We start from the raw sequence: 14,304 nt of genomic DNA on the forward strand, positions 1-14,304 counted from the left end.
GCACTACTATTCCTAGTTCGTTATTGGCAGTTCACGGTATTGGTTAGTTGTGGCTTCTTAGACTTAGTAGTAAATTAGAGTGAAAATAAACAGTTGTAATAAACAGTTCACGGAGATTCTTTATTTCTAAACGACTGGCGCCAATTCTTATGCGAAGTTGTATTTTTTTGTGAAGGGCACAATTAACTAAAACATACCCTTTGTTTGGACAAAAAGCGGGCAGAAAACGCGGCCTCCCCGAATCGTATTTTAAACAGCCGTTGCCATAGTCAAGTGCACCTTGCAAACAAAACTGTTACTCAACACACTTCAGCACCTCTTCCATCCACCCACGTGTTTCTTGGAATAATTGACAGTTTTTCTTAGACACTTCCCAGAAAGGCGGGGTTTAAATTTAAGGGGCGTGGTTTAAACAGGCAGCCGAGTCCCTGTGGCTGAGTTTTGAGAAAGAATGCATTTTCTAACCCCGCCTCTCTGGGGTGGCTTTGTTAGGGTAGTTTATAAAGAAATGTTAACGTCCAATGCAAGCGATTTACATCGTTATCTCAGCAGGTTATATGTTTGTATATTAGGTCAAAGGAAGAGCATACACAAACTGCAACAGCGATCAATGCATTTTTAATTTTCTTTCTTTTTTTTTTTTTTTTTTTACAGTTTATACCATTTGAAAATAAAAAAATAAGATACAAAAATGCTGAAAACTTGCGGGAAGAGGTTTTTGCTCTCCATCGTTGGAGCTACTTTTACCTGCCTGGTTGTGCTGTTTGTGACTCAGCAGCAGCAGCGAAGCCAGGTAGAGGCCGTCCCAAACGGGAGAGAGGTCGGGATGCGCTCGTTGCAGAGCTTTGAGAACCTGGCGGAAAGTCACAACACACAGGAGCCGCAACTGAGCCAGCCCGAACCTCAACAGCAGGCTTCTAACCCGGAGCAAGGGAAGGGCTTCTCGGCTTATTTCACTAAACTGACCCGGGAGAGGAGGGAAGCAGAAAATACGGAAAGCAACCATCAGCCTGCGACAGAGAAACCGCATATGGAAGACATCACACCGAATGATATTTTCATCGCAGTCAAGACCACCAAGAAGTTTCACCAAGCCCGACTGGAGCTGCTCCTAGATACCTGGATATCGAGAAACGTGCAACAGGTAAGCATCGCGGTTCTGTATTGAAACAGCTGTGCAATGTAGCTACTTGAGGAAAAGTTATGTAAATAAATCTATATATTCCATACACCCGTGTATTCTATTTTCTAAAAGCCATATACTAATTAGTCTGTAAAAAAAATGCAATTATGTGAATTGTTTATTTTAAAATGATCTTCTGCAGTCTGTGGCCAGTGGCCCAACATGTGTTCTTAGACCAGGTTTGTCATGTCAACTTCTCTGATTGAAAAGGTCTCTGAGATGATGCAGACGCGATTCTGCTAGTGCAGAATCGAGGAGTGTACGCCGCTGGGGTGGGCTGCGCAATTATGATACAGAGTAAGACACAAAAAACCTTTGGTCACCGTTACATTTTAATAACAATACAAGACACATACAAATATTATATCAGTTTAAACACGGGAGTCAATACCCCCCGGTTTTTTTTTTAATTTATGTATTATTTTTTTCTATTTTTCTGGGGTTTTGTGGTTGTTGTATTTTTTTTTTATTTTTTTTTTATTTTATCCTGTCTCATTTCTGTATTCACATTGATCACTTTGCGTGTTATAGCAATTATGACACGTCCAATTCAATAAGTTGCATACACGCTTGCGTATTTTCCCAGGGGTCTCACCCTGTGCCCCGCTGTAACCCTCTGATCTCTCTTCTCCCAGTCCTCTGGGGATTTGGAGGTATAGCGCATGAAACGCGATTAGTGATGCTGATTCATTTTTTTTGTGACTTGACCAAGCTTGTCAGATGTAAAACCGAGCCAAGGGACCATAGCTGTTTAGCATAGAGATCCGTCTCAGCAACATAAAAGGGGGAACGGAGAGGAATATAAAGGAAGAGGGGGTCTCTTTAGCCGTCTGAAGCTGGTGGGAAAAAAAAGTTTCTTTCTCTGTGAAAAATGGAAAACCGCGTCTTGAGGCAGCAACGTGATAGAAGCATAATTCATTCTCAGAACCCCTCTGCTGGCAGAACTATAATATTCTTAGGGGGTCTGTGCTGTGCGTCATTTAGGTTAAGTTTAAATACAATGTTGGTTGTATTACAAAAACAGATATAGTTTCTAATTTACAGCAATTTAGCTCGCTTAGTAACTTGCACTGATATCCACATATGAGTACAGACTCATGCGCCAAACAGGTTCTTGCAGGTATGCACAGCAAAGATAATTTTGTATTTGTTCCTTTAAAAAAATAAAAATAAATGAAAGATAACATCTTCAGAGGAACAATATACGGGACTATCTATAGAGATCTTAAGATATGTTTTTTTTTTTCCACACGCTTTATCCTTGTCAGAACTTAAGCTACCTAGAGTGACATCTCTTAAGAGTGTAGCTTTCTCCCCCTTTTTTTTCCCCCATTCTCTTTTTGTAGAGGGTGTTTATGTAAGTACCTTGGTGCTAACACTGTCCTTCTCCAATGCTAACAAAGCTTCTTTCAAAGAAAAGGTTTCCCAGCCTCTTATGTCAGCCTCTCCATGGGAACGTAGGAGCTGAAGTTGTGGATTTTTTTTAATTTTATTTTTGTGGGGGAGAGGGGGTCGACTGCGTCTGGGTCAAGCTTCTGAGTGATGAGAAAATTGGGGTCTTCTTTATGTATACCAAACACAAAAAAGGGGCTAAAAATCAAGCGAGGAAATCAGGGGTTTTAATCTCCCTCTTGATTATATTAAAGTTTTAGAGAAAAAAAACCCAAGCTTCTAACACCAGATCTCTAAACCTAGCATGTGTCTACTTCAGGGTTTGCTTTGTTACACATCTGCCAATCATGCTTCTGTCTGTCATTTTAAAGGTGATGCATGCCTATTCAAAATGCACCTACCCTTATGTGTGTGGTCTTTAGAGGGTGCAGTACTGCACTGCTATTGCATTCACTTACTTCATGGGGTAATGGAAGTTAAACCATTACACAATTAGTTAACAGCAGGCATTGAAAGCAGCTGCTGCGGCTATAGGAGCAGGCTTGGAATTAAAACTGGAGTCGGGTGCCAGGTGGAAGGGGGGGAAGAGCAAAGCAAAGGAACATTGTCGTGTTCTTAATGCAAAGTATATTGTTTGCGTAATTGGCCTCTTTATTTCAAACATGACTTTTAATTTATTAATGGGCTTTACCTTAATAATGGCAGGCTAGCCCCACACTAGTTAACTGCAAATAATAAATTACAGCATTTTATCTTCTTGAAGTGATAAATGTAGTATTGTAGAAAATGGAAATATGAAACATTTGAAATATGTTTCATACCCCCCTGGCCTGCTACTAGAAGTCACTGTGTACATGTAAACATGACTTGCTCAGAAGCCCGTACTCTGTGTACTGTTGAAACAGTAAATACAGGTGCTGTGCGCCCCGGGGTAGGGACTGGGTAGGCAGAGGCTGGCTGTTGGTACTGCACAAATCCAGTTACCTATCCCGGGGTGGAAAAAGGGCTCAGATTTAGTTTTGACCAATAAAAACAAAAGCAAGATCCATTACTGATTCCCTTTCAGTTAAAGGCATGGATCTGTATACATTAAAAACTGATCGTGAGGTCTGATGCCAATAACCCATTCAATGCATCAGTTAAACTTCAGTCAGGGCATTACCTAATACCATTAATATCAGCTTGCTAGGAGACATTGTATATATAAAAAAAATTAAATTTGGAGTTCAGCACTAATTGTGCGCATAATTTTAAATGATGCCACGAGTATGAAGTAGAATTGTAAAGCATGCAAAGCTCTCGAATATGACATTTTTCTCAACGGTTTATGCAAGAACCAGATCGACTGCTTTGATGCAGAGCCCAAGGGCAGTAGTGAAGTCAAGGAGCACTTTAGTTTTGTTTGCTTCGCCTCCCTCCTGAAGCATTACACTCTGTTAACAGAAAACAATGCAACCATCAACAGCACCTTTTTCTGGCACAGCGGGGGGACATTTCAAAACAAAAATAGAGCTTGGATTTAAATTTTGAATGTTCTATGGAAAAAAAAACCCCAAAAAACGGCTGTACTGTTTGAAGAGTAAACAGAAACAGGTCCTGGTTCAAAGTTGACCTTCAGAAAATATCAGTGTTTATATTAATCACTGTACCGCAACAACTGGGAAGTACCATTGACAAACAGTTAACCCTACTGCAAATAATGCCACCTGCCAGGTCTGCAGTTTGCATGCAAATAAACTGTATTACAAGCAGCACCTGAGTAGGTATGTTAGATTTAAACTTTTATAACCCTCAGCATTTAAAAAAATAAAATAAACCTAAAATAACTGTTTGTTGATAACAGGATAATCCTGTGAACATATGTTTTTTTTGTAGCATTATTGTTCTTTTTGAACATGTAGCTTCCTGTGTTTCTTCAAACAATAAAGCTTCCTATCTGAGACCCAGTGAATAACAATAGGAGCAGAATTAGAAGAAATAGTAAGATCCGAGGCCATCTTTGATATAAGTCCACAGTATAGTGTAAGTTCAGTGAATGGCACTGTGCTTTGTTTGAGATCTCAAAGGACAGACCAGTCTAGCGCTTCTAATGTTGCAAAGACTTGATGATGAAAGACTTTTGTGCCTCATATTATAAGAGGGTAGCTTTGCTATAAATAAAATGCATTTTAACCAAACTACTTCCCTTTCATTCATAGCTATTATATGTAAACCGACAAAGCAGCAAGAAGGACAAAGAATCTGATGAGTTGGGGAAGTATTTTATTTAGACAAGAGTCTGCAGCGCTCCTAAAGAGTTAGACAGTAAGGTTTAGAATGGGGATTGTATTTTTTTTTGTAATAAGAGATAGACTGACTTGAAAACTGTTGAACCACTGGAAACCTAGGCTGTTTTAATGTTCTGGATATTTAGGGCTGTTTGGTGACATTCTGGTATCTGGGGAGTGCCTTTCGTAATAAAGATGACAGTAATTGGAGTTTAGACAAAGAGTACAGACAATTTATGGAACTGCTTGTGCAATTGTACTTGGATGACTCTCTTGGGTTTAATTTAATTGTAACCAGTCAACATATTACTGATTCGAGAGTACATTAGAGACAGTTACTGTATAATAATAATAATAATAATAATAATAATAATAATAATAGTAATAGTAATAGTAATAATAATAATAATAATAATAATAATAATAATAATAATAATAATAATAATAGTAATAGTAATAATAATAATAATAATAATAATAATAATAATAATACAATTGGTTTCTGGGCTGCAAATTGGTGAAATGGCCTAGGGAGAGAAATAAACAAGAAACGGAAAAGGGGGATTTGAAAATCTTGACAACAGATTCCCCATGGCAAGGAATTTCCAAGGAGGAACGTTTTGTTTTTTTTTTAATTCAAAGTTATGAAGAAAACTAAAATAAACATTTTCTTGAATTCTTCATCGAATTTCCTGGCCCAAGGCCTACTGCAGGAAAGGGTGCCGGTGGGGGCTAGGAGAAGCCTACAGGGTGGAGATAGGCATTTAGAGGGACTGATACCAAGACGTCGCAGAGGCTTTGTCCTTCCTGCCTGGGGAGAGGGAGACAGCCAGCTAGGCTACAGGCTTCCAGAGCTTTTTATACTGCACAGGTTGTGGTTTGCTTTCCTGTGGTGAGCTTGGTGGAGAGATGCTTTCATTGTTGCCCAGCGCGACAATGAAAGAGGGCTTTGAAATACAGATTGGAAGAAGTAAAACTCCTAATTGAACAGTGGTGAGGGGGAGTTAATAAAATTAGCATCAGAGGACTGGGGGGGATTTTTAAGTGCAGGAAATTAGGGGGGGTATTTATTAGCATTTCTCCACATTTGAGAATTGTTGAGATATTTGTTTTGGCTTCCACCACCAATTCATTTAGGAAAAAAATGATTAATGTACTTCTTCATATAACATATTCTAATATACAAGAAGCTGTATTTGGCAAAAAAAGTAGTTGGCCATTCTTCAACTTTTTAATCTACTATAATCCCCAAAGAGGTTTTGGAGCAAAGTGTACAGTATAAAGTATATAGGGGTGTGTGCCCCCCCCCCCCATACAGACTTTTCTTTAGTTAACCAGAGCAGCTGTATGCTAATGTGATCAAAACCTTTTAAAACATTACCACAGGGGATTTAAACCAGCCTGAAAAGCGCTCTATTATTCTATAGATGGAAAGCGGGTAGGGGAAGGGGGAGTGGCAGCATGCTGCAGATTCAGATTGAATTGTAAATCCCCGGCACGGATTGTGTAGCTTTTTTGTTTTCAATCAGCTTTTAGCCAACACAACCCCCCCTCCCCCTCCTCCGCCATCAATACTGCCTCCCCCTCAAAAGTAGAGGTCTTAATCCTTCTCTGACAAGTGACATCTGTTCAAAATTTGCTCCACAAACAAATGAGATTGGGTTTAGGCAGCTGTCTCAGGTAAAGTGGGCAGGGTTACTTTACTTTGGTGTGGGTTCAACCCATTGTCAGATATTATTTACTTATAAGGGACTGGAGATTATTTTGGAGGAGAAAAAGTGTGTGCGGTGGGGTTCAGGTGCAATTATCTGGGTTGCTGGACTGGTTGGGCGAGGCAGAGACGTGTGCCAGAGATGAGGCAGCTGCAGGCAGGTGTTGTCTCACCTGAAGCCAAAAATAAACACATTAACAAAGGTGGAAGGAAGCGGGTAACGGTACTCCTTTAATCAGGTGGACTTGTTTGTTGTGCTAATACACCTGTTTCATTCATGCTCACTTTGCAGGAGCACCTGCTTCAAACGAACCAGTGTGTCTGGATTTAGTTGCGCAAGCTTTGCTTGTGATTAAATTAACTTGGAAAGTTTTTACAGTTACAGATCAAATAGAGTTATAAAGAGTCCACAATATAACTGCTCTAGCTAAACCAGTTTTTGTTGGTTACTCCCCCCACCCACCTTTTTTTTCCACACATTGGCTGCTTGTGTGAAAGAGGGGTCGAGGGGGGCTGCACCCCTCTTTGTTGTGGCCTCAGCGTTAGGTCTGGGATGCTGTAGTGCTCCAACACCGTTTCCATGGAGAAATTGTCCAGGAGCACAAGAGAACTTTCTTTCCCAAGGAATTCTTTGGGTGGCATTGTGAGCTTGTTTGACTTGTTTAACTCACTTGAGTTTTTGGGGGAGTAAAAGAATGAGACCCCCTCCCTCAACCCCTCTACCATGACTGCAGCTTAACAAGATTTTCAAAAAAACGTGATACACACACGCAAGACAAAAGGAGATGGAGGCATAGGCACTTGTGCTTTTACTGAATCATTTTTCTATCCATGCAAGTTGCATTTTAATTCATACTATATGTGTACTATAGTGGTCCTGTGTTTCTTTTTTCAAAAGTAAAAAACAAACTAATCTTACTTTTTCTCTTAATTTTTCTTGCAGACTTACATCTTCACAGATGGAGAGGACGAGGGGCTAAAGAAAAGAATAGGTGAGTCAAAGGATAAAACTGTAACCAGCTGCCTCATTAAAAACAGTTGCACTTTTATTAAAAAGCATTGTGTGGATTCACACCGTTGTAAGGGAATTTACCCCCAAACCTTTATAAACGGCACACAGAGGTTTATTCTGTGTCAGGCAGCTAACGTTATTGCAACACAGGAAATGGTTGCCCACATTAGAATGCAGCTGCTAAACTGTATGGAATTTTTATAAAGGGGAACCACTAGACTAACTTTTAAAGAAGGTTAACAGCAAAGCAAAGAGATGTTTCTCTAAGTTTAGCAAGCTTTCGGTTTCAAAGAGGGTGTTTCAGCTTTGCAAAATACTATGAGTGACTCCACGTCCTTTCAACAGGAAGCACACAGTGTTAAAGAGCAGTGTACTACTAGAAACAATGCTGTTACATATAGGTCCATTATTGAGCTTTGAATATGTTATTTCCAAAGAATCAGTCTAAGGGTCAGTCAGTAAAATGGACAGGATGGCTATTGTCAGCACCATACCACCACCACTGTTCTCCAGCCCCTCTTGCAAACCCCCATAGTCTCAGTGTTAATTGCCCCTACTGTATTTCCTATCAATTTGATTCACAAAGCTTCCCACTGTACCATGTAACAGGTGGCAGATGCTGGATGGAACCAAAATGAAATAGACTTGACAAAACCAGGGCTGTGTAGCTTCTGAAGGCTCTCAAATCATGTTTGGCAGTGCTGTTAACCCTGTATCTTCTTCTTTTTGCTGACAGGAAGCCATGCCATTAACACAAACTGCTCAGCTGCACACAGTCGGCAAGCTCTGTCCTGCAAGATGGCAGTGGAGTACGACAAGTATATAGAATCTGGGAAAAAGTGAGTTACTAATAACTCCTCTTTTAATCCCCCCCCCCCCCCCCCCCCCCCATTGCCTTTTACTGCGAAACATGCATAAAACAATATCATTGGTAATAACTGAGTCATATTAATATGTTACAGTAATACATCCCACTGATTCGTTCTAGTATCACAGTAGAAATACCAGAATGTCCTTTTTTGTAAATGCGGTTGATCCTGTAATTAATTCTTAACTCTGTTTCAGATGGTTCTGCCATGTGGATGATGACAACTACGTGAACATGCGGACTCTGGTGAAACTGCTCTCCAACTACCCCCACACTCAGGATATCTACATCGGCAAGCCCAGCCTGGACCGGCCCATCGAAGCCACGGAGAGACTCGGAGACAACTTAATGGTAAGTGGAGCAACACCCTATCATTTCAACTCCTGTGGATACGGCAACAGATTTAGTAGATAGCGCGGTTGAAGTAATTAAATAACCAGTATTTTATTTTTCCTTTACAGCGGCCAGTAAACTTTTGGTTCGCTACTGGTGGTGCTGGGTTCTGTATCAGCCGTGGTCTGGCATTGAAGATGAGCCCATGGGCAAGGTACAGATCTTACTTGTCTAATTCCAGATTTGCAGTGTGTGTACTCCCTATATGACAGCTGGCCTAACCCGTATTTCCCTTTTCCCACCCCTACAGTGGCGGACACTTCATGAACACAGCAGAGAAAATCCGTCTCCCTGACGACTGCACAATCGGCTACATCATCGAGTCTGTGCTGGGAGTCAAACTGATCCGCAGCAACCAGTTCCACTCTCACCTGGAGAACCTGCAGCAGGTGCCCAAGTCTGAACTCCACAAGCAGGTAAACAAGCTGCCCCACATAGGGCAAACACAGCCTAGGCAACTGCTTTCTGCATACAATTATAGAACCCCACCTGCATTTCATTTAGCTTACACTTTGGTTATAGTAATGCAGAAGCTAATAGAAAACAAATGTTTGACCATGCTTGAGTTGGGATACAAAGCTTAATGTAGTAGATCTTCCAACATTCTTAATTACATGTTAATTGATGATTATGCTTTCAAAACTCCCATGTTAAATGAGACTTTAATTCTCTGTGCAGGTGACATTGAGCTATGGAATGTTTGAAAACAAGAGGAATGCCATTAACATGAAGGGGGCTTTCCCTGTGGAGGAGGACCCATCCAGGTAAGAATGGTCCCATTCGATCTACAGCTTGAACAGAACTTGATATTTCAAGCACATAACACAGCCATGAAGGCAGTATCCGGATAAGTTATTAAAAGCAGGTGGAAAAGAAAGAAACCAAAAAACTTTCTAATATTACCTTTCTTGATCTTTGCACTGTCTCCATCCTCCCATCTTTCTCTTGGAGTGTCACTTCAACCCATTTGGAAGATAACTGTATTTCCTGTTTTAAAAAAAAAAACTTGCAACCAAAGCCAGTTAGCTATTTGAATCGGACATTATTGTCATGCAGTGTGGCAACATATTGCATAGCTATAAGAATAGGCAGATTTAAGTATAGACATTATTGGGTTAATGTTGCTACTTGTGCCATTTCCCTGAATTGTGAAACTAACTTCCTTTTCTCTCTCTCTCTCCTCAACAGGTTCAAGTCTGTACACTGTTTGCTGTACCCAGATACCCCCTGGTGCCCCTCTTACGTTGTCTAATAACGGCAACCCACCCTCTTGTTATCCTCGTCCTGTGCCGCCCTGGTATCTGAAGGGCCCGTGGGACCAGTGTCAAATTCAGCTGTGAAGCTACTGTGTTTTTGCTGCAGTAATGCACAGCGTTTTGTTAGTTTTATATTGAGCTGCTGTGCGGCTCGCTATTATGTTACAGACTTTTCTTTTAGTGCTGTTGCTATCACTCCTGCTCCTCTACCCTTGTCAATTTGGTATGTCACAGAGCAATGCTTGGGGGTTTGGAGGAGGGAGCCGAGAAATCATATATATATATATATATATATATATATATATATATATATATATATATATTAATATTACTTCACATGGACTTTGGTGTGTGGTGTACAGGCAGTTCTCTTTGCTTGTAATTTTGTAAATGTTGCTTATGATGTATTTGCAATTCTCATAGAATTGTGCATTTATATTGCTATGCCTGTGCCAGCTTTTACATGCATTCCCTTCAGTTTTTTTATCTTGGCTTTTTAAAATGTTTTGTTTTTATTTTATCATAATCATCGACTCCGGATACAATAATTGAAATGAAGTTTCTTTTCTTTTTCTTCAGACATTTCAGTGTTACAATATTTAAGCTGGCTGTAGGCAGTTTCTAGATGTGAGCTCAGATATTTATTTCTGAGGTGCATCGCTATGAAGCACTTTCCCCTTATTAAAAATGTCTGAGTATAATCACAGATTGATGCAGGTTACGCTAGTAATCTGTGTTGAAACTGAAGGAAGACTTATGACCCCAAAATATATATTTTTTCATAGATCTTGTGATTTTTAATATGATTTATTGCATTTTCAACAATCGAAGAAAAAAAAAAGATAATATATTAGCAATATTTAAAATTAAATGTTACAATCATCTTTAAAGTGTGTTTCATAGAGACATGTAAAAAAATTGCATGTTTTCCTTTATTACAAAATGCTGCCTTTTTGTGATCTTTAGCTGTAAAGGGATATCACAGTAGATAAGTAAGACAGTAAAATTGCTTTATGGTGAAATTGCTTTATTGCTTCACACTTTTTTTTTTAAAGACGGTCCAAATGACTATATGTACAGCACATATAAAGCATGCACCTACAACCAAATGAAAAGATGAAGAAATATGTAAAAAAAACAAAAAGAAAACTACTGTGAAAATGTGGGGCTGTTTGAAAAGGAAAGGGGATGTTCATGAAAGGCAGCATTAATCTAAATGAGAACGCAGAGCTTTGATCTCTGTGACGATGTCCCATACTGGGTACACTTGTAAATGTTCATTTGAAGCAGTGTTTGTTTACTGTGCTTTTCTTTCTCATTTAACTATGTATATATGTTTCACAATTGAAAAAAGAGAATTCTGTGGATCAGAAATGCTTCCAACAAACTTTTTAAATGATGATGATGTTTACTGCTTGTAATCATTGCCCTTTCCTCTAATTTATATTCCAGTATCTGGAATTTCTTTTTTTTTTTTTTTTTAATTATTTTTATAAAAATTGTACATATAAAAATACAAACGCTTCTCAGGGATAATAACCTGATATTGTTACCATGGAAACTCCAATGGTACCCATCATTTGCTTTTAATAAAGCAGCTTAAAGGCTGATAAACCTCATCGTTTCTGTCTCCTGGTGCTTAATGTTCTTGGTCGTATTGCTCACTCACGTTACCTGTGTTTAAGTGATATTTGATCCATCAAATACATGCTTGCATTCAATACGATTCAATATGTTAGCCAACATGGAACCATATTAAAATGGTAAATTAAAAATGAAACACACTACAGTCTTGAAACGGTTTCATGAATATCAAACTTCTGTTACTTAATCAAAAATAAACCTTCAAAAACCTGTAACATGTGTACGCATACAACATAGGATTTGTTGTCAACAGCTTTCTCACTTGCTTCAGAAAATATAAAACTGCACACACACGCAACCCTTATCCACAATAGTGAGTTTAGAATTGTGCCCTTAGTGGTAAAGGGCATGAGAGACTAGCAGCGCGACCTAGCTTCTTGTGACCCTTTAAAAGTTTAACATAGTAAGAGCAAAGTGTAATAAAGCATAGTATACAATAGCAAGGTATGGTAAAGTATATTAATAAACATGGCAAACCAGGGTAAACTATGACACATACATAGTATAGCCACAGGGAAACAAAATACCGTTGTAAACCTTTATAAGTGGATATACAGTACATAAGACAGATGGAAGATGTGGTAATCTTTGTATCCCTAAGGCTTTTTTTTATTGTTGCATAAATGTATAAGAAAAATAACATCACAGTAGTTTTCGTTTGCTAAGTTTTCAATATTCAGCATTGCTACCAGTAATGATCCCCATTCTCTGCAGGCTGGCCACGTAGTAAAGCATGTTTCGTGGTACACTTTAAGATCCTTCAGCTCGCACATGACACGTCAATGAGGTGGGTTTCTATAGAGATCAAGCCTAAGATTTTTCGTTTTTTTTTAATTTCCAGGGAACACCAAGTAGAACAGCCCCCTTGTCTAGCATAGCTTTGACAGGAAATCCACTGAATTGGTCACTGAGGTTTGGATCCAGCCTGGTCAGCTATGCTGAAGTGCAAACCCATGACCTAAACATCAGTATATTAACTTACTAATGCAATATACCAATGGCTGTGCTCAATACCCACCGGAATATCACTTCCCTTTCAGCCAGCCTCGATAACAGCTATGACCTTTTCACAGCACTCAAGTTGTAACAGGACCTGGATGCATTGTACCACTGCAGAGTCGTGTTTTATTTTTTTTTGTTTTGTTTTAATTTAATGATCTTGGTCTAACTATTTGGATTTATTTGTATAATAAAAAATACCATTGCCAAATAAATAGGCATGTTTCAGCATGTGGTTAAGAGTGAGTGGTTCCTAAGATTTTAACCCATTTCTGGCAATGAACACACTGATAAAAAAAACAAAACACTCCCGCACACTGTATTTTTGCCAAATATCACCATTCTTTAAAAGAAAGACCTTTGTCAGAGCACTTTCAAAACATGCCACCCACCCTCAAAGGTTAAGGCCCATAATAGGAACTAATGTCCGTCATCTTGCTTGCATTATATTAGCATGTGCATGATTATGAAGTTCGGAACAGCACATTCATACAATACCAATTAAGTACTGGTCTCTGTTCCAGCATTGATGGCACTTACAAGGGTAAGAATTTAAAGTTTCTTGAATTTTGCTGGCCTGTGAAGCATCACAGCTGTATTAAGCATTATTAACAGTCTTATGTGTTTGACATCATGACTTCTCTCCAGCTGGCCTGCACCATCCAGTCTTCAGTCTGTTTCAATGCATGTGTGAGCATGTTGATGAGACAAAGAAGAACAGGGAGTAAATGCAAAGTTAAGGGGGGCAGTGACCGTTGCAGACACAATTAAAGAATTAAAATTAAAAACCTAACAAAATCAGAATGACTTAAGGGCTAACGTTTTATTCTTTATACAAAACATCAAACGTGCCCTGCTGGAGCAAGTACAAAGCACAATATTGCTTACCGTACCAAAAGGTTATACTGTACTTTGGCATATAGATCGTTATCAATCTTCCAGACAAGCTGTTGCTGAGAAACAGTGTCTGGTCTGCGTTCTGAGCTAATTATGAACACCATAATGTTAGAGATGCCTGACATTAAAATGGAACACATGTACAATTTAGGGTGAAACAGTTTTTTTTGTTTTGTTTTTTTTTCTTTGTGAGTTTAAAAAAAGGGGAAGTTTTTTTTTTTTTTAAATGTATAAAAAAAACACATTAAAGAGCCAATTTAAATAAAAAGGCAGGGAAAGGTTGAAGGAAATGAAGAGGACCTTTTGTATTTGTAAGAGTTAAAAAGAACTGAATTATTTATATATTTATTTTTTATCGTCCTACATTGCTCATACATTATACTATACACAAATATTTTGATTCCACCACAAAGTCCATAAAATAACTCTTACATATCCACTATTAGACCATGACAAACTTGGATTTCTTGCAACATTTTGCTGCTGCTGCAAAAAAAAACCCTTTCCTGAACAGGATGTGCTTGAAGCTGTTTTATACCACAAAGCAATCCAGACATTGCCAAGAGAGATACAGTAAGACTTGCAAGTTAAGTAGCAAACCCTCCAGCCTTTGTGAGTTGTTGTTTACTTTTTAGCCACACATTACTGTACATCCACAGCTGGTTATTAGTCAGCTAATTGA

At 38.9% G+C, this 14,304-nt stretch overlaps 1 protein-coding gene across 1 annotated transcript; it reads left to right on the forward strand.

The window, feature by feature from the left end:
- The first annotated feature begins 484 nt into the window (after positions 1–484).
- On the forward strand, positions 485–11,701 carry LOC117417826 (beta-1,3-N-acetylglucosaminyltransferase lunatic fringe-like). The gene is made up of 8 exons (XM_034030186.3): positions 485–1,144; positions 7,497–7,545; positions 8,302–8,404; positions 8,631–8,784; positions 8,895–8,980; positions 9,077–9,242; positions 9,505–9,590; positions 10,015–11,701. Exons 1-8 carry the CDS (start codon positions 692–694, stop codon positions 10,076–10,078), a joined length of 1,161 nt encoding a protein of 386 aa, XP_033886077.3. The 5' UTR covers positions 485–691; the 3' UTR covers positions 10,079–11,701.
- The last annotated feature ends 2,603 nt before the right edge of the window (positions 11,702–14,304 follow it).

The sequence above is a fragment of the Acipenser ruthenus genome, chromosome 13 (genome assembly GCF_902713425.1).
Source record: "Acipenser ruthenus chromosome 13, fAciRut3.2 maternal haplotype, whole genome shotgun sequence".
Lineage (NCBI taxonomy): Eukaryota > Metazoa > Chordata > Actinopteri > Acipenseriformes > Acipenseridae > Acipenser > Acipenser ruthenus.

Bases quoted from the DNA above. Each gene is read 5' to 3' on its own strand.
- LOC117417826 (XM_034030186.3), top strand. From the start codon at position 692: ATGCTGAAAACTTGCGGGAAGAGGTTTTTGCTCTCCATCGTTGGAGCT. The intron at 1,145-7,496 runs GTAAGCATCGCG...TTTTTCTTGCAG, and splicing joins TATCGAGAAACGTGCAACAG to ACTTACATCTTCACAGATGG. The intron at 7,546-8,301 runs GTGAGTCAAAGG...TTTTGCTGACAG, and splicing joins GGGGCTAAAGAAAAGAATAG to GAAGCCATGCCATTAACACA.